Source organism: Pholcus phalangioides, unplaced genomic scaffold (assembly GCF_987345545.1).
Source record: "Pholcus phalangioides strain wild (caught in Gottingen) unplaced genomic scaffold, Ppha-v1.0 ptg000039l_1, whole genome shotgun sequence".
Lineage (NCBI taxonomy): Eukaryota > Metazoa > Arthropoda > Arachnida > Araneae > Pholcidae > Pholcus > Pholcus phalangioides.
The window spans coordinates 18,863,182-18,887,140 of NW_028301625.1; the positions used below are offsets into that span (position 1 = coordinate 18,863,182).

Consider the following 23,959-nt stretch of genomic DNA (forward strand, 5'->3'; position numbering starts at 1 on the left):
AAAGGTCATACGGGGTCACCGTATGACCTTTTTTCGTTAGTAGATACGGTGACCCCGTATCCGTACTGGCGAGCTTATCAATAAATAAGTATAAATAAATAAAATAATTTCTCATATGAAATGTTGATACTTATAACACGTAGCTTCACATATATGCAAAGCAATTTTTAACCCTTTAACTGTGCGAAAGTTCCATTTTTTAATGCTTGAAAATCAATGTCAAGGAATCTTCACCATTGGGCACTTCAAGGGTTAAGTTCTCATTGCTGATATGAAACGTATAAAATACTGACGTTGAACGTTTTTCTTTTTCTATAAAAAGGGAAGAGAAATATTGCATACGACTACGTCCAAGAAATATCTATTAAAATGAAATTGTTTCGAAGTTTGGAACTTTTTACCAAAAATAAATGAGCGCACACACAGATAATCTGTCATGTATGGTGTAGATAACTGGTGCAACTATGAATTTTGTCAGCGTTCATATAGATATAAATGCAGATTACAAGAATTTTTGCCGTATCTTCCTGTGCCTCCGTCCCATTTCGTTGTTCTTTCGAACTTGGGAGGTGTCGCCCTTTACGAGGAAAGGATGCTTCTGCAACCGTCTTATTCATCTGAACTCGTCCGATGTGGCTTTTCATTTTTCCGTATGAAAAAGTTGCTTAACTGAGAATAAGCTAGTTCTAGAAGCACCCGTTGCCGCTTAAAAGACGACGCTCTTTTCAAGTATCGAAGAAGTGCAACGAGAAGCAAAGGAGGTACAAGATGACGTGGCAAAGGAAAGATTGCAATTCGCATTTATATCTTCGCGTGTACTCTGGTACAAATTTAGTTGCACAGTATATCTACTTCAATGAAAAACGTCGCATAAGCAGGCTTTTTCTGTTAGTACTCATTCTTTTTTGATAAAGTTGCCGAAACTTATTGAGCGAACTAGGACAAGTATATGTGTATTTCATAGTGTATAAAAAATTTATCAGTTGCTCGTTAAACCCTTTGAATTAGAAGAATAATCGGCACAAAATAAAAGTTTGAGCATTAAATGTGTTACAAATTTCTTAAACTGCACGGTGGAACAGGAGAACTTTTCTTTATACCACTTGTTTTGATATAGATTTATTACCTCACTTGTGCGTTAGAGGAACACTCATTCAAAAAAAAATTATGTGGCATGACGAATTGACACAAATATCCAATATTGAAGGCATTACTGTATTAATAATATACTGTATAATATACAGTATTTCTGAATGTAAATTAGCTCAGGAGTTTCATTAGTTTCGTGTGACAGCAATCAAAACAGCATCCAGTTCTGTAAAATAATAACTTGAGTTTACTTGAAAATTCATTCATTCTCACTTGAAAATAAATATTGTTACATTTTCGAAGACAGTTTCTGGATATTAGTGCTGAGATGAACTTCGGAAAGAAAAGTTATAGTCTCGGTATAAAAGTTAGTCTTCGTACTAATATCCAGAAAACCTTTCTTTGATATGTTGTAGACCAAAACAAGTAACAACTTTCTCCATTGTTACATTTTGACTATATATGTGGTTTTTTTTCATAATTTTGACTAAAATACTATTCTGAATTTAAATTTTAATGAATTCTATAAGTGAATTAGTCCTTATTTACATAGACTGACGTTATAACTTTTTTGTTTTTACAGATGCTTAAAACAAAATATTCATTCCACGGGTCGCAGGAATGTCCCGATTCCGTTCTCCGGCTATGAATGGCCTTTCCTCACAACAAAATGATTCTCAAAGCCCGACTCGAGAGTCAATTAAGCGTCGGCTTCCACCAAATTCACAGATTCCAGGCCACCACCAAGGTTCTACACATTCAGTGGCGCAAGGAAGACGTCACATGACATCTTCCGTCATCTCCGTCACATCGCCGAAGCCAACGTCTCGCCATACTCATCATCGGCATTCACCGCACAGAGCTTTAGGAGGTAGCGGGAGCACCACAACAACTGCACACAAATCGTCGGCAGCATCCACGGCTGTTCATCAGGATACGTCCAAGAGTTGCGAGCAGCGAAGCTTAATTAATGATTCTTTGAAGCAACATCGTCCAGCTCGTTCACCTGATCGAAGAGCTTATGACTCTCAATATTCTCAAAAATCCAACACTCATCACTCTACATGCTTCAATCCTAGCGGCCGGCCCGCTCGTGAAAAAATTCTGAGTAATGCTTGTACTGCTTCTCCTTCGCGGTCACGAGGACCTCGGAGAGCTATAGTCAGGGTCGTTTCGGCAGACCTTTCCGACGATGCCACCGGAAGCGACATTAATGTTTCATCACCAACTTCTAAAAAATTAACTTCGAGTCCTTGGAATGTGAGTGGAAAACTTCCGGGTGGTGTTCGAAGGATAACGGCGGTTTCGGTATCTCCTTCCAGATCTGTGTCTGAGCCGCACGATGTATCAGCGGCGGCGTGTCGCGAATATACTCCACCGAGTACTCCTCCTGCTGTGGTAGCATCGAGTCTTCAATCAGAGTCGTTACTTCGTCCACCTGATATCTCTGCAGAAGGAAGTAGTAATATTACCTATACCACCGTGACAAAGAGTGGCAGTAAAAGATGCTTCAAAAAAGTTTCTCCGAAGTATAACATTCGATTAATGCTGACTGATACCGAAAGTTCGTTCTCGAGCTCTCCTGATCCACCCGACTCGATATTATCAGTAGACATACCTCCTAAAGGTGATGATGAAAGAATTATCTGTGATAAGAGCGTTGTCCTTGGTCCCGTAGCAACGCTGACGTTTGACGATGATAAGGAGAACGTCGATATTCTGCAAGATGAAGGATTAATATCTTCCTCGGCTGCTGTGGACAAGAGTCATAGTTTCAAAAGGTCCACAAGCGCGCAAGACAGCTTCATAGCGAATCTCGAGGTAAACGTTTCAGAACCGCTTCCAGTTGACACGGCTGGACCGAATGAAGGGGAAGCGAATGATAAGACGGTGCTGAATACAGTACCAACAGATGGTGTAACATGTATAATGGGAGTAGAAGAGCTGAGGTCAGTTGTTATAGAAAATTCTTGTGAAATCGAAAAAAGTATAGAAACGGACGAAGCCGAAAAAGCCCGGGCTACATCTCCCGATGGAAGATTTCTGAAGTTTGAGGAAGAAGTTGGAAGAGGATCATTCAAAACTGTGTATAAAGGATTGGATACGCTCACTGGAGTTGCTGTTGCCTGGTGTGAACTCCAGGTATGTTTTTTTTTTTCCTTTTGCTGTGAAAGAAATCGTTTTTTTAATCAAGCCACACACAAGATATATTTCAGCCATCTAAACAAATTCAAGTTGGATAACGTTCAACACGCCAAGCGTCGGTTTGGTCAACGGCGCTTAATGTGCTAAGTGTTGGTTAGCTGTCTTAAACATAACATTTCCAAAAAATTCGATATCCTACGGAATTTATTTGAAGCTGTGCATTTTCTAGTAATATGCATGTTTTTTCGCAATTTGAAGTATAATCACGTATGATGCGAAAAACGTTCGAGACTCTAAATACGCCCAGAATTTTCAAATTATTAATGCCTCAACCGATTTTCTAAGCAACCTTCACCTACTTTTTGTTTTTTCTTTGTCATATCTTTGAATTTTCTGGAGGGAATCTATGATTTCAATAAGCTTTTTTAGATTTTCAGCTATAAAATTTGTAAAAACGTTTTGGTGGACTAATCCCTATTTGTTTGCATGGGATAAATGATGCCTAATGAAGTGTCGAAAGTGACTACCATCAGCATTCGGAGCTGCAACGCTTCATCTCTGCAATGGTTTACACCAGCCAGCTGTTGTGGCTATTGTCAAAGTTCGATGCGAATGTTTTCTTCCAGTGTCCATAGCTGTACTTGATTCTCAGGGCATCATAGTGCACTTGACAACAAAATACGGGAGGAAAGGGCGCAATTTTCTAGTGCATTTTAAAACACTAATAAAGTGACGGAATTTATGGGAGAAGTTCAACACTTTCACTACCTCTTGATTCTTACATGTGCCCACGATTTCAGTCTCACATGTGAACCAACGACGTCAATGAGAAGTGCACAAAGAGAAAAATGTGGTGGTTAAAGCAAACGGTTCAGTCTCTTCCTTTTACGACGACGATTTTTATGACGTTGTTCGAGAAAGTTGAATCTCATAATAGGGTTATTTAAAGGTAAATAACAGTTGGAAATTACGTGAGAAATTCTTCGTTTTTTGGTGCTAGTTAACCCTTTATCTACCACAATTATATAAAGTGGAATAAGAAGAAAATGATAAATTAAAATATAAATATAATGATGATAAAAAAATAATGTAAATTATTTGGCAGTTAATTTAATTTTAATTAAAGGCAACAAGATGAAAAAATACGAGTTCAAACAACTAATTAGAACATGACTAATTAATTATCTAACCTGATACTGAAAAGTGCCGTCAGTAGATTTAGGGTTAAAGTGAATATGTATCTCGTGGCATCTCCCAGTGTCAAGACACGGTTAAGATTTTGCTGCCATAATTACCATTTTATAAGTATTATTTTTACCTCCAAAGTTGTAATAGGAGGATCGAAAGTAATTATTCACAAATAAGGGAGAAACAGAGAATCATGTTTTTACTAGCTAACAGATTGATAACCATGAGCATATGACAACCTTCTAAAGCCGGACACTGGTCTGTTTGTGTCCAAAGAGAGAATGAAAGTATAAAGAGGTCGAGTTCTCCCCCGCATGTCCTTTGAGTGTTAAACTTTTGTCCATATTTGCTGTTATAGTGTCTTTCCAGGTGTATGTTCTCAAATTGCTTTTTCGTAACGGTGAAATAACCAACATATGATGATGAAATAAATTATTCAAGGCTTAAGAAATATTTAATTTCGTTTATACAGGTTAGAAAGCGAGTGACACATTTCGCAAGAAATTTTTTTAATGGTAGATACCGATATATTTAACCGTTCAGCTAGCCGAAAATTACATTTGCATTTCTAGTCTCGTTGTATAGATTTTTTTTCTTTATAATTTAAGCGAAAAATAGTTTAAAGCAGCGGTTCTCAAACTTTTTTGACTCGCGGAGCCCTTTTCAGTATACAATTTCTATGGCGGAGCCATGTTTGACTCGAGAAGCCCTTTTTTGTACATAATTTTTATGGCAGAACCTTGTAGGCCTCTCTTATTTACTTATCTATCAGATTTACTGATTCATTTTATTTTCCTCGTGTCGTCGCGGAGCCCCTGGGAGTTGCACACGGAGCCCCGGTTGAGAACCGCTGGTTTAAAGCATACTTTATATATATAGGGAAATCATTTCGGGGCGAGTAGCGGTACACGATTTTTCAAAAAGTCACATTAGCTGTGTTTTTTTTAAACTTCAATTTTCATCGAGACTTACAATATCACGTCATAGCTGATTGTGCAGTTAATAGGTTAAAGGAAGGAAAAATCATTTAAAACTAATTTTTTACACAATACTTGTAAGTACTTTAAAGGCTTGCTCGGTAGAAGTAGGTTCTTATTTATTGAATATACTGCAAAATATGCATTCATTATTTTTATGATAAGGGGCGGGAGGCTTTCTGTGTGAATTAAGTTATTCTTTTGTCAAAACTAATTTCTGTGATTGCTATATTCAACTTGTCACTTGGGCCAGTTATGTAAACTACATGATATATATATTCGTACCGCAGTTGTCGAATCAAACCAAACAATAGAAGTACCTGTACATTTTAGATTGCCTGTGATTTATTTTGAGTTTAAAGTGAAACTTTTTTTTTTCTAGATGGCTTTTTTCTCAGCCAGAGATATCAAGGAAACAGTTATTTTCCGGATATTATGCTGAGGTGAGCTCGGAAAGAAAAGTCATCACGTCTCCGCCGGGACTCGAACCCAGGCCCTCTTGCATACCGGGCAAGCATGCTGGAAAATAACTGTTTCCTTTTTTTTTTTCTGTTTAGAATTGTGCCTGGTGATCCAAAGATTAAAATAAACGGGAATAAATTGTATTGCTTCGCTAGCTAGTGATGTTGATATCTTATTCGGAAAAAAGTAAAGACTTGTTTAATTGCATACCTTTTTATTCAATTATAGTTTAACTATTCTTTCTCACTAACATCACGTTATCTCACTCGATAAATAGTGGGGAGGAGAAAAAGTGTACAGCTTAATGTATTGCATTCAAATGTATCTCCGTAAAATATTTTTACTTCAATTAATTTGTTTAATTATGGTTGAGAAAATTTTCTACGAATATGACATGCATGGAGAATAGTTTCCTCTACTGAATAGTTTTATCCGACATCATCTGCCATGTGTCGGAATTTAAAATAGTAAGATTATAACTTCGTACGCATACGGTATTGGTTACGATTTGTTTAGTCCATCTCAAAAGGTTAAGCACAAGATGAAAATGCCGATAAAAATCAAACACAAATTTAAAATAATATTCAGTGGTATATAGTTGAAGAGCAATCCAAATCCATTAAAATAAATATTTTTGTTGAATATAACACTGATAGTTAAAATAAGCCACTAGAGTCGCCGATTTTGGAATTCTCATTGACGAGCTTAGGTTTTCTGAACATTGTTCAGTAATCTTAAAAAACTGAATAGAATGCTCGGTTTTATTTTCAAAGAGGTCTCTTCGCGTTCTAGTCATTCTTCCACTTTTCCGAGACTTAATTCGTCCTGGGCTGTAAGATTTTTGGAGACCATACCCACAGAGGGGCATAGACTTGATTGAGGAGCTGCAGAGAAGAGTTACGCGTGCTCTTGTTGGTACACAAGGCTTGAGCTATGAAGAAAGACTTGATTTCTTGAATATGTTAACATTGGAGGAATGCAGGTGTCGAGGGGATATGATTGAAGTATTTACAATTTTCAACGAGATGGATGGAATGGACCATGAGTCATTAATACACCGTCACTGCTGCTTCGACAAGGGGACACCAGTATCGTTTGGTAAGGGACCATTCCAGGTTGTGGTATCGCAAGGTGTTTTTCTCTAATAGTTTGTTAATAAATAGAATAGCTTACCTCCGGGGAGTCGTGAATTGTAACATAATTGATTCTTGTAAAAAAAAAGTCCGATAACATAGTGGGATAAATCGAAAAGCTATCCATACTTAGAATAAGACAACCATTATCTTTTTTATGGGAAGTGTATTATATAGTATTAATTATTAGTTTTTCGTTCCGTGGTATATGATTTTATATTAGGTTGCTGTATTTTGGTTATATTTGACATCCATATTTTTATGGGCATCTTTTTTTAGCCACCTCGTTTGGCGATTTGCTTGTAGTGGCCTTTGTATTTATATGAATCGCTGTTTCAAAAGTTAAAGCAGTTTATACGAATTTTAAAAAATACTTGTGTCGGCTGAAGTGACTTGTTTTCAGAGTGGAATAGTGAATCGAAATGCTGAAGTCATCGCAGTTCACGGGAGAATGATTTCCAAAATCTTCTCGAATGTATATTGGTAAGATTGTTGCACAAATTTCTAATATTCTTGGCTGATCAAATCAACTGATATATGTATGCATATCATGTTCTTGCTAAAGAGAACGTTTTTGATGAAAAACCGAGATCTGGAAGGTCACATGCAATGTCTATTTAGACAGACAGACTGGTCCAGAGAATGTCAACTCGTCTATGTAAAGTTAAAAATGTGAAAAATAATCTGTGGCTAAATATATAAAAAAACCAGTTCATGGACTCATAAGAAACTGCAACTTAAACTGAACAACTCAACATTAAACTGAAAAGAAATAGTATGCGTACTATGTTTAAAACAACGTCACAAGAGATGAGAATGGAGTGGGGACAAGAAAGTAAGTTTTATGGAGACAAATTTTGCTGAAAGTAATATTAATCAAAGAGAAAAAGTGAAATTTTTATATGGCCATGAGATGACTGGAACACTTACTGGCTTGACTTTACGGAAGAGCTAAGGACTGTCCTCGGCCAATAAAAGGGTGACAAATTACATGATTTTGAGCCAACATCTGAAATTGAATCAGAGATACAAAGATACAAATATCACACCACAACAGGCAAATTGGCAAATTGCCCAACGAGGTGGCTGACTTAAGAACATCAACGTCACCTATTATTACGTTACCTATGATTTGGGGAGAATTTTGTTTTAATAGTCAGACCACTGTCGATTCGTGAGGGAAGGCAAGACTTTAAGAATCAGGAAATACTCTAGCGACATTTGTTACCATTTCACGAGCTTTTTAGGGATTCGAGTGGGAGTTTCAACAGGAAAATGCTTCCTTTAATGGTTGAGTACACTGCACAAAACAGTAGCTCTCACAATAAATTTTCTTACTGACCAGCATTGAACTCGAATCTAACCCTGATGAAGAATCCGTGTGGCATTCGTATCCGTGAGGTTTATAATCATGGAGAGCAATAAAAGCCTTTAGAAAAACTACTGGCATTTTCTGAAGCCAGAAATTCCTCAAAATATGATTCTGTCAATGGGGGAACATGTATTTTTAAAGTAATACAGGGACGAGAAAGCATCATTGACACGTTATTTTGTTATTGCATGCATTACACCAGAATTTTTATTGCGCTTAAACTTTTGAGACGGATTCAAAGGTCCAATTTTATTTTTTATGTAACAAAAATCGTGACTGAATTATTGCTTGTAACTTTTCATTTGAATTATAGACATGGTATCAAGGTACTAAATTACCAAATACCCCAAAGCAGAATGTGCCAAAATCTACGACGTACGTCACAGAACAATTAGCGCTACTGCAGAACAATTTGGGAGAATTTTAAGAAAAGTACAAAAAAAAAACTATTATACGTATGGGGATTTTTACCGCAGAACATTTCCAGTCAGCTGAGGGCTCGTCTCAGAACAGTGATAAACATTCGGCTTTGGGGACCAAATATATCAAAAGTTTATTTGCTATTGATTTCTCTTCGTATTTGTCATATTCCTTTTGAGATTAAATTTTTGGGACGGACTATACAAGGTGCATAGGAGTCATTCAAGTAGTACGTCAGCATCGATGGGGGAGGGAGAGGATTTCGGGTTTGTTGACTTTTTGTGACCGGGGGGGGGGGGTTTAATGATGCTTACGTCATCAACCACCCTTTATGAAAAGATGAAATATTCTTAATGACATTTTTACTGAGTATGCGAAAAACCTTTCCCTAGTTTGCTAACACCTGAACTAACATTCTTCCTATTTATAAGTCCTCTATAGTAGTGGTGCGCAAACCGTGGGTCGCGAGAGATTCTCCAAAATAAAAATTTCTAAATAAGAAATTCATTTTTATTTAAAAATGTGTCAAAACTAAAGAATGCATTTATTCAGCTGAGCTAATTACCATGTATCAGACAATGTAATTTTATCAAATTCTACTTGTACAATAACGGCTCCGTCATGCCAGAATCACGAATGTGCAATGTCCGTGCAAAAAAAGAACGTCGGAAATGACGTTTGAATGTTTACTCTATGCAAGTTATGTTTTGTAACGAGTGTTTCAGTAGGCATTATCGAAAAACACGTATGTTACATTCGCGTTTCAGGCACAACATAGATAGCAAAACAAGGCATCCAAACAGCTGATAAAGAAAAGAAAATTTGTACATTCGTTCTTCTGGCATGCGGCGGACGGTATTAAGTTGGTACTTTTACAGGGTGACTTAAAGAGAATCACCCGATTTAAAAATTTTATATTTCTTAAAAATTAAAAACACAGAATAGAATAAGTGATATGTGAATATACGGGGGGAAATGTCTACGTTTTATTAACAATTTTTTTTAATGGTCGATTTCAGGTGTAGAATCATTTTGAAATCGAATGATTCTTTCTTAATCACCCTGTATACGAAAATCAAGGACCATACACATCGCTACACTTCCATCTTGCATAAGAGACACTTAAGTAAATCAGAAAGCAAAGTAAATATTTATGATATTAAAAAAAATTAATATCTTTGGAATTCAATATCGCCTAATAAAAATCGAAACACGTTCCGAAAAGAAGTTTTAGGACAAGCAAAAAACTAATGTCCCGGAAAATCGTGACGTATGGTCAGTCTATGTGGGGGGACATATGGTCAGCCTGTGAAGGAGTCTCCTATTGAAATTTTTGGTCAAAAAGGGGGTTTGCGCTTCAAAAAGTTGCGCATCACTGCTCTATAGAACCACTTCAGTGATCTCTAAACGTTCCGCTGATATTTCAAGTGATCTGGAAATGTGTCCATGCCTCTCAAGTGTATATATTCACCGACTGAGTTTAAACTACAATCGCAGGTTAAAGGATTGAAGATCGACACGGATTGGTTAAAATCCTCAATTTAACCAATCCGTTTCGATCTTCAATCCTTTCACCTGCGATTGCAGTTTGAACTGTTGAATACGGCCGTTAAGTAATCTGGGGAATGTTCCGCGGATAACGTGATTAATGTAGAACTGCATTGCGGGCCAAGTGCTCCAAAACGCGATCCTCCTATTAAGTGTGAGTAAACCGTTTTACCGTTTTGGGCACAGGGTGTCCGTATAGAAAGTTAATTGTATAGTTTTAAAAAAGGAAAAAAAAAAAATCTCTTCCAACATGAATGACATATCTGAGTCCTACACGTTATTTGGATACTTTTTCTAATTGGAACTTATGCTATGATCAACGATTCGTTAGTAAAATGCCGTGCTTGCTGTTACCTATGCACCTTGCATGTACCAGAAAGTTTTCGAAATTTTTTGCAGTAGCGTCATTTGCACTTCCCTGAGCTTCCAAAACACATGTACAGGGTAGTCATAATTGAAGTTCCCGTACACTGCACTGAGTAGCTTCTTTCAAAAACTAACTTGCCGAATACTGCCAGATTTTCAGGATATTTTAATGAGACCATGGGGGAAGAGAGATTTATGCAATAAAAAATAGTTTAATTTTCGACCACCAGGTGAAAAAGCCTCATTTTTTTATTCCATGGTTTTTCCCCCCATGATCCATATAACGTATATAAAGGTTGTAATGTTCACCAAAACACGGACGCTACATAGGTCTGAGCATGGCCCCCACATCCTGGAGAGGGGCCCCCAGACTGGAATCTTTTGAGGGCCAATCTTTTGCCAATCTTTTTGAGGGTCATACTTTTCACGGGCCCTTTCTGTAGATAATTTATAGCGTGAAAAAGCAAAAAATGATGAGAACTGCCCGGGCCCCAGGGCTAGAGCCCTGTCAGCCCCCCCCCCTTTGTGGGGGCCATGGGTCTGAGCGTCAGAATAACACCTTGGGTTGGTTATAATTATACTGACACTACTCAGACCTATGTAGCGCCCGTTCTGGTGGACGTATTCCATATTGAAACCTATTATACGTTACATGAACCATAAGAGAAAGGAAAATTAAATTTTAAAAACAGCTGCACTTTATAACCTGGTGGTCGAAAATTGAACAATTTTTTATTGCATAAATCTCTCTTCCCATAGTCTCATTAAGATATCCCGAAAATTGTACGGTGTTCGCATAGGAAAAAACAACTTAGAGTACGGGAACTTTACTTAACACTTTGTACATGTGCATTTCCTGATCATTGCTAATGTGCACGCGTTCCTCCCAATGCCAAAAAAATCTTATATCACTGTGTAGCTTAAATATTTATAATTCCTCGATCTGCTCCGGGGAACCGCCGAAGTTTTAAAACCCCTAGTACATACGATTAATTAGCCGTTGATATTCGGAAGTTTCTTAAATTTCGAAAGGAAACATTCGAATAATTACATGGTATTGCTACGTTACTATTCTCACGTGAATACTTAGATATGCTATGCGCTTCGGCCGAACTATTTTGTAACTCAAAACCGAGAGTTATTCATGATCATTGACTATCCGATCATAGTATGAATACAGCGTATTGGGTTGAACTGGTTTTGTTGCATTGGGAGATACTCCAGACTTCTATTGATGTCTCAAATATATATATTTCCTGTTCTTATTTCTGAGGAAATTGAAGAGAAAAAGAAGTTGAGAAATCAGTTTTCATTTAGTCTGATCAAAATAACCTGTAAGGCGATCCACTGTCTTTGTTGATCTCACCATGCCAAGAAGAAAAAACGATGCATTTTCTTTTGGCGTCTGGACGTCGCCTTCGCCTCAACTCTTCCTTTCCTATCTCATGTTTCGCTGCGTCTTCCTGCAAGGCAGTAGTTAGTTTTAGTTGTTGTTTTTTATATGCATCCTCATTTGCTTTTTTTATTATTATTACAATCCTGTTTTTCTTTTTCGCTTCATACGGTTAATCGTCAGAATTGTTACTAACCGACTTAAGATTGCTGATTCTGGACTGTAAAATGAAAAGACTACAATATACTATTCAAATAGCCAGTATCATTATTCCTTAATTTTATTACCTTGTCTCTTTCCGATTCCCAATAGAACATCAGTGTAGCGTAGTTCAAGTCGTAGCAAAAACAGTAAAATGTGATTTGACTTCAGCTGGGAAGTTTATATTATCATTCGAATGCCATCATAGGATATCTGATTTTTAGTAGCGTTGCTTAAAAGAAACGGAAAAAACTTGCTTGAATTACAAACGACCACAGATAAGAAAAAGGAATGTTTTTGGAAATGTAATCCGCTTATGGAAAGGGGTATCTTCAGATTTACTGATAGTTTAACTTCAAACGCTTGATACAAACCTCGTACGTAAAATATGCGTAAATATTTTCAATGGCAATATAGTTAAAAACGATGACTTGAAGCATAAATCGATATGTATCACAATGACTATCATTATTCAAAGTTATTTTTGTAACATTTCACAGGCAAATATAATTTTTCTGTCACCGGTTTATGCCCTGCAATGGAGAGCCGTCTTCAGAACATTGTAGTCTGAAACCATAAACAAATAGAGTGTGGGGGAGATGTATTCACACACTGTCGGTCGTCTGGATAGAGTTCGCCTTTGTATTGGATGAGCTCAATAGGTTTTTGAAAACAAAACTGGAGTGCCATCTGTTGAATATGAAAATACTTGTCTCTGCTGTGGTCTATGAAGTTTGCCCTAGCTGGTCATATTGGTGACGTATTTCTTTTTTATCGTTTACGAGGAAATCTTGGCAAGTTCTAATGAAATATCTCGAGAAAATTCTTTTTTGTCAGAAATTTTTCTTTAAAAAGGTGAAAAAATTTCTTTGAATCAAACCAGGCACACAAGGTTCGTTTTCGTATAATGAATGTCATTATACAGCGTGTCCTGTAAGTGCTAGCACGGCCTTGATCTCATCAACCGTCCGTCGTAGAGGTACGATTCCAATTTAAAAAATTCTCAACAGGCGTTCAAAAATTACTCTGTACCAGTTTTGAGTGTGAAAATACAGTGTGTAATAAAATAAAAAATCCAAGTTCTTATGCGGTCCCCCTTTGCTGTAACTTTTAATTGGGAAGTTGTTGCCCGGTTTCCTGATGCCAACCAAAAAAAATCTCATGTATCTAAGTGCAATATTCACAGAGATGTTTTTGAATTCGAAAAACTGAGGAAATTTGGGAAAGAACAATGTTAAATGCGGAAAAAACCGTTTTACCAGCATTTAACGCTGTTTTTTCCCAAATTTACTCCGTTTTTCCTCTCCATATGGTGGCGTTACGGTCAATGCGTTTTGTTATGGGACTATAAAATGCTAGTGGTAGGGATAGAACCTTGATTTTACATTCCGCAGTGAAAGGACGCTTTTATTTCCAATGTGGCAGTTATAATGCGGATCGGCAAAATTTTAAAAACTGTTTAAAAGATTAAGACTATGAATTATGTGGTTATCATGATACATTGGAAGTTGGAGCACTTGTTTCAGATCTTTCGGTAAAGAGCAAAGAGTTCGATTATACGAAACTATAGTGCATTAAAAGTATTTCCAGTAATTTTGAGAAATCAAAAGGTTTTTGAGTTGTTTTGTTTGAGTTCTATTACAAAGATCGGCTGAGAGCATAAATTGAGAAACTTTCCAAAAAATTTGAAATTTTCAGTTGAAAATTCTCTTCTACGAGTATTTGCAGATTCATAACAAAAATGCTATCAATTCCAAAATTACATCGTGTCTGCAAAAGAGCAAATGTGCGGCATGAGTTATTTTCTTGGAACAATTAAGATATACTGCTTTTAGGATAAAAAGATTATGCTTGTATGTATGTATGTATGTATATATATATATATGTGTGTGTGTGTGTGTGTGTATATATATATATATATAAATAAAAAATCTCTTTTCACCCTCACCGGTTTTCTTTCCACTCTTGTGTACATGTATATAGTAAAGCCTATTTAACCTTTTAACCTTAGAGTTATATTATTACAATATTACATCCTTGATCGTAAAGGGGGTTAAACCAAACTAAATACTTTTTTCCCGTGGAATGTATATTGGAAAATAATATACCTTTGTTTAATACGAATACATAGTCACGAAAGTAACCACTAAATCCGGGTTTTTCTAGAAGTATAATTTATGCGCCGTGTGCAGCGTGAAAATGCTGATTAGTTAAAATCCTGAAATTTAGGTTTTTCGACCAATCCGTGTTTTCACGCTACACACGCTGTAGAAACCTGCTCCTAGGGAAAACCTCTTTAAAGCCGGGTTTTCCTAGGAGTAGGATTTCTACGCCATGTGCAGCGTGAAAACGCTCATTGGTCAAAAAGACCTGAATAAACCAATCAGTGAGATATAGATGGCTTTTTTCTCAGCCAGAGATATCAAGGAAACAGTTATTTTCCGGATATTATGCTGAGGTGAGCTCGGAAAGAAAAGCCATCACGTCTCCGCCGGGACTCGAACCCAGGCCCTCTTGATATCTCTGGCTGAGAAAAAAAAGCCATCTATATCTCTCTAAACCGTCCCACCCGGGGACCATTTCCTGAAGTTAAGAGAGACTACTAATGCCTCTACTTCAGCGCCTCACGACACAGTGCGTGAAATTAGGAAGGCAGATTCATGTGTCTCCAGTGGTGTAGATGGTAGCATGCTTGCCCGGTATGCAAGAGGGTCTGGGTTCGAGTCCCGGCGGAGACGTGATGACTTTTCTTTCCGAGCTCACCTCAGCATAATATCCGGAAAATAACTGTTTCCTTGAAACCAATCAGTGTTTTCAAGCTGCGCGCTGTATAAAAGCTGCTCCTAGGAAAACGCGGCTTAAGCTGGGTTTTCCTATAGTGGAATAGGCTTTTTTGCGCCGCGTAAACCGAATTAGACCATTTCGCGCCGGCAGAAACGTATTACATAATTACGCTCGCCTGTTTAGATAAATTTTCCGAACTTTTCCCAAATTTTCTCAACTTGAAAAAAAAAAATCGGTATTACATAATGTCATTATTCAATGTGTATTTGGCACAGTTTTTTCTTATGAAAATTTTTTTAAATATTTCTAGTCGTCAATCCTACCTACCATTTAGGCAATGGATTATTCGTGGAACAAGGAATGTGTCTAAGGCCGGCATTACACAATGAAAATTTCATAAATGTGCTTTTATGAAAGTTGAAAAATGCAACCAACAAGCGTGTCGGTTACATTCGCTCGAATGTAATCAATGGGTTTATTTTGGTTTTTTTTTCTTTTTTGAAGTTTTATCAAACTTTTATAGTGTAACCACGGCCATAAACAATAAGAACGCTTTTCAGGCAAAGTAGGTAATTATTTGACGGTACATAATAAAGTTATACTGTATATTTCTTTTTTTAATGACTGGGTTTTTGTATTTTTGAAATATCAGACATCGGTATTTGTTATGGGCATCTTTTTCTCAGCCACCTCGTTGGGCATTTTGCCTGTTGTGGCGTTGTATTTGTATTTTCACCACTTGAATGAATTCGAAATTTCAGGGGGGTTTTTTTCTATTGAAAAAAGTGAGGTTCAGTCTGCGTGTAGATTACCTTGGATTTTATTTCCTCTTCTATAAGCTAGTTGCATAGAAACATAAAATGTGAGAGATGTACTACTGCTTTTGATACTACTAATATGGTTCTGCGTTTCTTTTTTGAAGAGAACGAATAATCTCTACTATAATAGTGCTATCTTTGTCATTTGTTCATCCCAACAGATGTGTTGTTCAAACTCAACGCTCATTTTGTGACGTAGGTTAGTTAAGGAATAGAAAAAAAAATATATCCAGTCGACCGCAATGTGTGGCGCTGGCTAATTCTGCTGCTTTGTATGGCTGTAATCCAAATAGCTGGAAGGTATGTAGAGAAATAATCGCTGAATGTGTTGATTACATAGGGTTTTCCTGATTGGTCACTAAATGGTCTAAATTATTGGTCTAAAATTAATTCTAATTATTGTACATTAATATTACAATAGGACCACCAAAACCCGGACACTTCAACCAAAATTTTTATGGTTTTTTCCCTCAAATTCTGAATCTGCCTTTTCTAATACGTCGGCTATTTTATTTTTTGAACCATTTATTGTTGGCGTTCACTGATTTTCGAACTTCTGGGAAACGATGATGGCAACTGTGTGTCGCAATGAATGTGTTTAGTCAGTCAGCTTTGAACAAAAGAACATTTCTTCATTTCTCTCTGCTCTGCAGTTAACCTTGGTGTTATAGAACTTGTCCAGCGCTGTTTTTTTCCTTGATTATCTAAGTGAATTTCTGAACATGCCGAAAATGTGGTGATGTGGCAGGTACAAGCTACAAACGAAAACACATTGCTTTATGTATAGAAAGTTGAACTTTAAGAAAAAGCTAGAACGTGGAACATCGGTACACACGAATATTGTGTGGAGAACATAGAATCGAAAAATCTACCATTTGCAATCTTCAGAAACAAAAAATTTAGGTAGCAGTGGACCGACTGTCAGAAGAATTCAGTACTTTTACCTATGTTTGAAACTACCATCCGACTATAGATTAGACCAGTGGTTCTCAACCTTTTTATTGCCACACCCCCCCCCCAAAGCATTTTATAAAATCTTGATGCTTCCCCCAATCGAAGAAAAATTTGTCAAGTTAAAATATTTAATAAAATTTCTTTTAAATGCTTTTTAATCAATTTCTGTGAATTTGAACGCTTTTTGAAGGTTAAAAACTCCAAATTCCCTTGGAGATATTCTCGGTGCTCCCCTCAAATTAGCCCGTGTGCTTTTCTCCCCCCCCCCCCCAAAAAAAGCAGGTCCCATCCCCTTATATGCCCTATCCCCTTTTCTTAACGTGATGTGTGTACATCTCTTGATAACGGACACCCATGGGGCAGAAAATTTTGTCTGTTAACGAACTGTCTATTGATGGATAGATAGCGAAATACATGGAAGCCCGTCGACGTAAATTGTAAAAAAATTGTCCGTTACCTGGAGTTGTCTGCTATAGAAGTGTCCGTGAAGGGAGGGCTAAAGCAGGGGTTTTCAACCTTTCAGACAATGCGCGGTCCAAAAACAAAATTTTCATGAAGCCCAATGGCCAACAAATCATAATGCTGTATATCTATTCCGACCGTAGGTCTTAACGGGTGGATCCAACAGGGCTATAGGACTTCGAGTCAAATAGGGAACCGTACATTATTGGTGAATTTTATTTGTTCTGAGATCATTGTTTTTATTAAATACGAATTTTCATTAATTCTTGATTATTTCCTTATTAAATATGAATTTCAAATTCTGAGAAATTATTTTCATTAAATATGGGTTTTCATAAATGTCTTGATTGCCCCCACTAAAAAAAATCAAATTCCCCCCGTGGGGCGTAGGCCCACTTTGGGAAACATGACTAGGCAGATTTCTAAACTTTTTTACATTCGCGATCTCCTAGGAAATAAGAATAGAATTTTTATGTATCTCATGGCACTGATGCATGATCTCGAAACATTGTGAGAGCATACTTGAAATGTCTTGGCATAATTTAACACGGCTTAATAAAAATAATATAATAACGCGCACTCCACGGTGCCGCGTTACACCACTTAGGAATCACTGCTGTGAAATGTAGCCATAAGTAGTCTTTTTTTTTGTAGTTTTTATTTCATTCTTATTTTATAAATTTATTTTTTTAAGATGTTACTTTTTGTTAGTGATTTTTCTAACTTCTTTGCTTACAAGCTATTAGCAAGAAATTCGGATGATCTCTATTTGACGAATGGAGATATATATAAATATGGTAAACTTGTCCTAACCTAACCGCACATTAGAAAAAGGAATAGGAAAAAAAAAAGGAGAAAAACAAATGAAAGGTAGACAGTATAATAGATAAGTTGATGAGTGAGTACATACGAAAGTAGATTTCTCTTTTCATCCTCACCCTAGTTATTCTCTTTCGCTCTTACATGTATAAAGGGTGATTCAAAACTCAACGTACAAACTTTTAGGGGAAGCAGAAAACAAAAACAAAACAGAATTACATCGGAATGTATGACCGGAAACCCCAACCTGATCAACTAGAGGATAAACGAAGATGCAGAAATAACAAGCCAAAGGGTGGAAAAACCCTTTATTTAGCAATACTTCACACGAAGACGGTACGTGTACACGTTAAGTTTCACAACAAGTACTCAATGTTCTTACATCCACAGTTATGCACAAAAAAAAATTGATACATTCTTATGTGATTCTGCTTTGTTTTTGCTACCTCTCTTAAAAGTTTGTACGTTGAGTTTTCAATCACCCTGTATAGTAGAAGGATATATCAGATGTGGGAAAAAATCACTGATAAGAGTATAGAAATAAAAGGAGGTAAAAAGAACAACTTTTTTTCATAGGGTTACAACAAAGCTTCGCGATGAAGAGCAGAGAGGAAAGAAAACAAAGAATATTTTCTCGGTTCTATTCCAGTTAAATCACTTACGTTCATGGCCCCTACAAGAGTTTGACCGAAAGGGCTGAAGCCCAAGACAACTACCATCATTTTTTGTTTTTCATGATATAAATTCACTGTAGAAACAGCCCTCTAAACAATTAATAATAAATGTCTAGTTGGCCGTCGTAGAAGGGTGCGTGAAAAGTCTGGCTTGGGGTCCCGCCTAAATCCCAGTCTAGCGGCCCTGCTCCACGATGCATGGCTGGTTTTTATTGGGTTGATTAAAAGCCAAGAGATAATTTTAATTACCTTTTGAACTTTCTAATAATTTCTGATTATATTTTCATTTGAATTAAGTATAGCTTTCTTTTAGAAGCCTTGGACTTCGTTATTACCAGAACATTTGTAACATTAAAAAGAATAGGAAGCAAATATATTTGAAAAATCCTAATTTCAAATGTTTGAAGTTATTAATATGGGTATTTTAAATACTAAATATCAACGTATTACTTATCAACTATTTCTTTCAGTTAATCCATTTTTTTCTTGGCATATAGATTATAAAAAATACCACACGCTCATACCTGTGACACTAAAGACTAATACAACACCGTAAACGATCACTCACTTAAACAGTGAAATAAGCAACTAAAATGTAAAAAAAAACACATTCGTAGCTCCGAAACCACGCCCATTGAGCCAAGGTGGCAAGCGTGACTTCAGGATGAAAGAGCCTTGGTCTACTCCACTTTTTGAACAGCTATAACCTTTGTGGGGTTCTCTTGCTGCTAGGAACTGAAACGTTGTCTTGTTGAAAAATTAAAATTATTTCGCCTATGTTTTCGTATATAATAAACCAAATGCAGTATTATTTTTATTTCGTGTGTAGGCTTAGGTTAAGTATTTTACACCCAGACCAGTTAAAAAGAAATGTGGGGTAGTTAGTGATGATAATAAGAGTAAAACTGTGACACACACACACACATTAACTAATATATTGACCTGGATGTATACAGGGTGTATAGCAAACGGGGTATGAATTTTACTGGAGAACCGTTGATCCTATACTTCCAATTAGAAAAAGTTTCCGAATAACGTGTAGTACTCAGATATGTGATTCATGTTTCAAGGGGTTATATAGTTACTAAAATAAATTACTTTTGTACAGTCCTTGTGTGCCGCAAAACTCAATCAGACAGTTGTTGCCCTGTCTCTCATGATATCAACAAAAATGTTCTTAAGTGCAATATTCGCTGAAATATTCGAATTCAAAAAACGGAGGAAAGTTGGGAAAAAACAGCTCTAAATGCGGAAAACCCGTTTTACCCGCATTTAACGCTGTTAACAACAGCAATACATCACGGAGCAAACTAAAATGTATTCTAACAAACGTCAGAAATCCGTAGAATGTAAGACTTTTTATAGAAACTGATAGCTGTGGAGGGTTCAAATCTCGTAGCCATAACTGAAACTTGGGCAAATGATAAAGACTAATCATTTTCACACATCTCTAGATCAGATACTTTTTTGGAAATAGACTCCCCCTTTCCTATACATCACCTATCGTGAATTTTCCAACGATTTAGTTCGCTGGAACCCTTGATAGTTACGAGTCGAATATTTCACCAATAGTTATTTCTATTGTAACACCAGTTGAAAGATTCGCAGCTTTTGAGGTTGCGGAACCCTGGGGATCCACGGAACACCAGTTGGAAACCCATGGTCTAAATATCTGTTGAAGGATCATAATCATACGTGCATGCTAGATAAGATAATGCACGATTCGATTCTGTCAACACCAGTGCTGTCTTAACGCATTGGCCCACCCGGGCCCCCATGAAAATGAAACTTCGATTTGGTTAAAATTTTCCAAAATAAACATGCTTCGTCTTGTAGGAGGTCTCAGAAAACTCCCTTTGCCTGGAGGCCCAGGATACTCTTAAGACGACTCTGATCAACATAAAGGTCCTGATCAATTGTCGTCCCCATATATTCACAACTTACTTGATGTCAGAAACTTGATCACTTAATCGCATGATCATTCGCAGGAACCGAAGGCCCATACGTGTGAAAATCAGTCGAGCTCCACCTTTCGAAAGAGTCGCAGCTATGTTTTATCACTCTTACACGTCTCCGCATATCTATACAGGGTGCATAGCAAACAGTGAATATGACATTTTACTTCCAACTTGAAAATGTTTCCTAATAAAGTGTAGTACTCAGATATATATCATTCATTTTCAAGGGGTTGTATAGTTATTAAAATAAAATTAACTTTTTATACAGTTCCCGTGTGCCCCGAAACCCAGTTCGAAAAACGGTGGAAAATTGGAAAGAAACAGCATTGAATGCGGGAAAACCGTTTTACCCGCTTTTAATGCTGTTTTCCCTCAATTTTTCTCCGTTTTTCAAATTCAAATATCTTGGTGAATATTACACTTGAAAACGTGGAATTTTTTTGTTGGCATCAGGAGAGACATACAGAGAGAGAGAGGACAACAACTTTTTAATTGGGTTTTGGGGCACACGAAGACTGTATAAAAAGTTAATTTTCTTTAATAACTATACAACCCCTTGAGACACAAATAACATATCTGAGTACTAATCGTTATTTGGAAACCCTTTCATACAGGAAGTATACCTCTAGGATCACAACGGTTCGCCAGTAAAATGTCATACCCCTTGTTTGCTATGCACCCTGCATAAATTACTGCAATAATATTTTTATTCAACGTTATAGTATTTAAAAAAGAAGTGCAATTATTTCGGAGTCGTATGCCAGTCAGCCGCAACGCCATAATGGCTGTCATTTCCATTTTTGCTTGTTAAATAACTTCCGTAGCAACGTAATATTTTGTTGATTATATATATATATAAAATAATCATAATCTCACGAAAAAGAAAAAGTTTCAAATTCACATCTAACATCCTTGCACGACAATCGTTGGTTAAAACATAATGTCATTACCCTGCCATTTGTTTTGTATTCCGGTTTTCCAGACGTTTTACCTTCCACAACACAATTCGTCCCCGCCCCCCTCAAAATTTTTCGTATCGCTCGATTTCATTCAAGACATCCCTCACATGACCATTTTTACCTTCACTTCAGTAGGTGAATCCAAACTCAAATGTCTAAGGCCCCTAAAATAACCGTCTGGGAAGGCAATCGCTTGAAGGTCGTTTGCCGCAAATGCCTGCTGAAGGATTGGAGCGGAGAAGGGTGAGATAAAAGGTTAGTGTTGTATTGAACAAAATGAGGTCAGTGTAAAGAACAAATTCGTTTGGCCTTGCCCGCTGTCTAGCGCTCTCTGTTTCTGAAAAGAACGAAATACCTTCGAGATTCCGCTATGTGAAAAGTCAAGAAAATTCTTGGATCGAAGAAATTATTTCTTTGGTCGAAGAACCTCTGCTTCTTTTATGATGGAAATTGAATACCTTGAGTATAGGGTTAGACGATATTATATAGAAATAAAAATGGTTAGTTTGTGAGTATTTGAGCAGTGTGGATGATCTGCATTATGGATATTTATAATCGGGGGGCGTACGCAGGATCGACATTTGGAGGGGGCTCGAGAATTTTCTTCCCTAGAAATTTCTAGTTACCATTCTTCAAAAAGCATTTAAATTAACAGAAATTGGTTAATATAGTATATAAAGGGAATTTTCTTTCCATATTTTAATTTTTTCACCGAAATATTAATTTTTTTCCTAATTTTTGGGGGCACGAGCTTCTTGTGTTCCCCCTGCTTACACCTCTGTTTATAATTACTCTAAGACGGAAAGAGTTACTATGTAAAGAAAATGCGTCGTATTAAGTTCTTATTCAATTTTTTATATGAAACGCCAATATGCGGTCGTGTAGTCGTCGTGATGAACCAACACCGCCTTCTATAAGTTGATGTGATGGTGTTGGTCTATCACGGTGGACTTGCATCGCGAGTTCATCACGACGACTACACGACCGCATATTGGCGTTTCATATAAAAAATTGAATAAGAACTTAATAGAACGCATTTTCTTTACATAGTAAATCTTTCCGTCTTAGAGTAATTATAAACAGAGGCGTACGCATGGGGAACACAAGAAGCTCGTGCCCCCAAAACTTAGGAAAAAAATTAATATTTCGATGAAAAATATTCGGACCTAACTTCGATCTTCAGGCGGCGTATTGGTAGTTAGTTGAAGTTCGTTTTTTGTGGTTTCCCAACTTTAAGGCGTGAATGTGAGCCGGTCTCCCACTTACGGTGAGACCCCCAAAGTCTTACCACAGAGAGCGTACAGATCTTCAACACAATACTGACATGTAGTTCTGTCTCAGTGTCAATAGGTGGCACTGTATTTTTTTTTATCATCTATTGGAACATTTATTAATTTTCTTAATTTATTGTAAAGATAGTCTAAATTGCGTATGTTTTAATAATATGCTCCTTCCCAGAGACATATTCCGTAATTTATATTTGAGTAAACCCATGCATAGAAAATATCTTTTAAGAAGTTATTATCAGCTATGTATTTAACATTTATTATTATCAATTTGTAGATCGGCGAAACGCGTGGCGCACAACGCATTTGACTCCTCCAGAAGCAGTTGGCCGATCACACCCGACGTGAGGCGTGTTGCGCTCTGTAGGAAAACAGTCGTACCGCTTTTTGAAAAACGCTAGAAAAAAAAAACTAGATAGTACCTTTTCCAACGAAAGGCGGTAAAAATACCAGATCTAGCCGGAAAATAGCTAAGTTGGCAATACTGGCTGTATGAGAGAGAATAAAAGACCGACTCTCCCCAGAGAGGTCGATTCCCTCCCCCCTCTTCCTAAAACCAGGTTTTCCTAAGAGCAGATTTTTCTCTGCGCTGCGTGAACCAGATAAAACCATTTCGCGTCAGCAGAAACGTGTAACTTTATCACGCTTCGCGTTTGGCGTATTCCTAGCTTGGCGTATCATCTGTTCTGTCGTCTGCATATCCGCGTATTTTTGCCACTTTTCACAATAAAATAGGGAGACACAGAAAGGGGAAAAACCACAAAAGTGAAGAGAAGATCAGTGAAACATACAGCGCACTTGACTCCTCCAGGAGCAGTTGGCAAATCACGGCCGACGTAAAGTGCAAGCGTGAGGCTTGTTGCGCTCTGTAAGAAAACAGTCGTACCTTTCAAACCGAGCACAACTCAGGTCTATCACCAGCTTTAGGCAATTTACTACCTAGTGAGTTGT

At 37.1% G+C, this 23,959-nt stretch overlaps 1 protein-coding gene across 5 annotated transcripts in view; it reads left to right on the top strand.

Moving 5' to 3' along the window:
- The window catches only part of Wnk (Wnk kinase), a 375,788-nt gene that overhangs the window by 93,175 nt on the left and 258,654 nt on the right, over positions 1-23,959 (top strand). For all 5 annotated transcript variants that reach the window (XM_089253910.1, XM_089253912.1, XM_089253913.1 and 2 more), the window contains one exon: positions 1,673-3,231. In XM_089253910.1, the coding sequence (XP_089110036.1) occupies positions 1,711-3,231 (1,521 nt within the window). In that variant the 5' untranslated portion in view covers positions 1,673-1,710. The remainder of the gene's footprint in view (positions 1-1,672; positions 3,232-23,959) is intronic.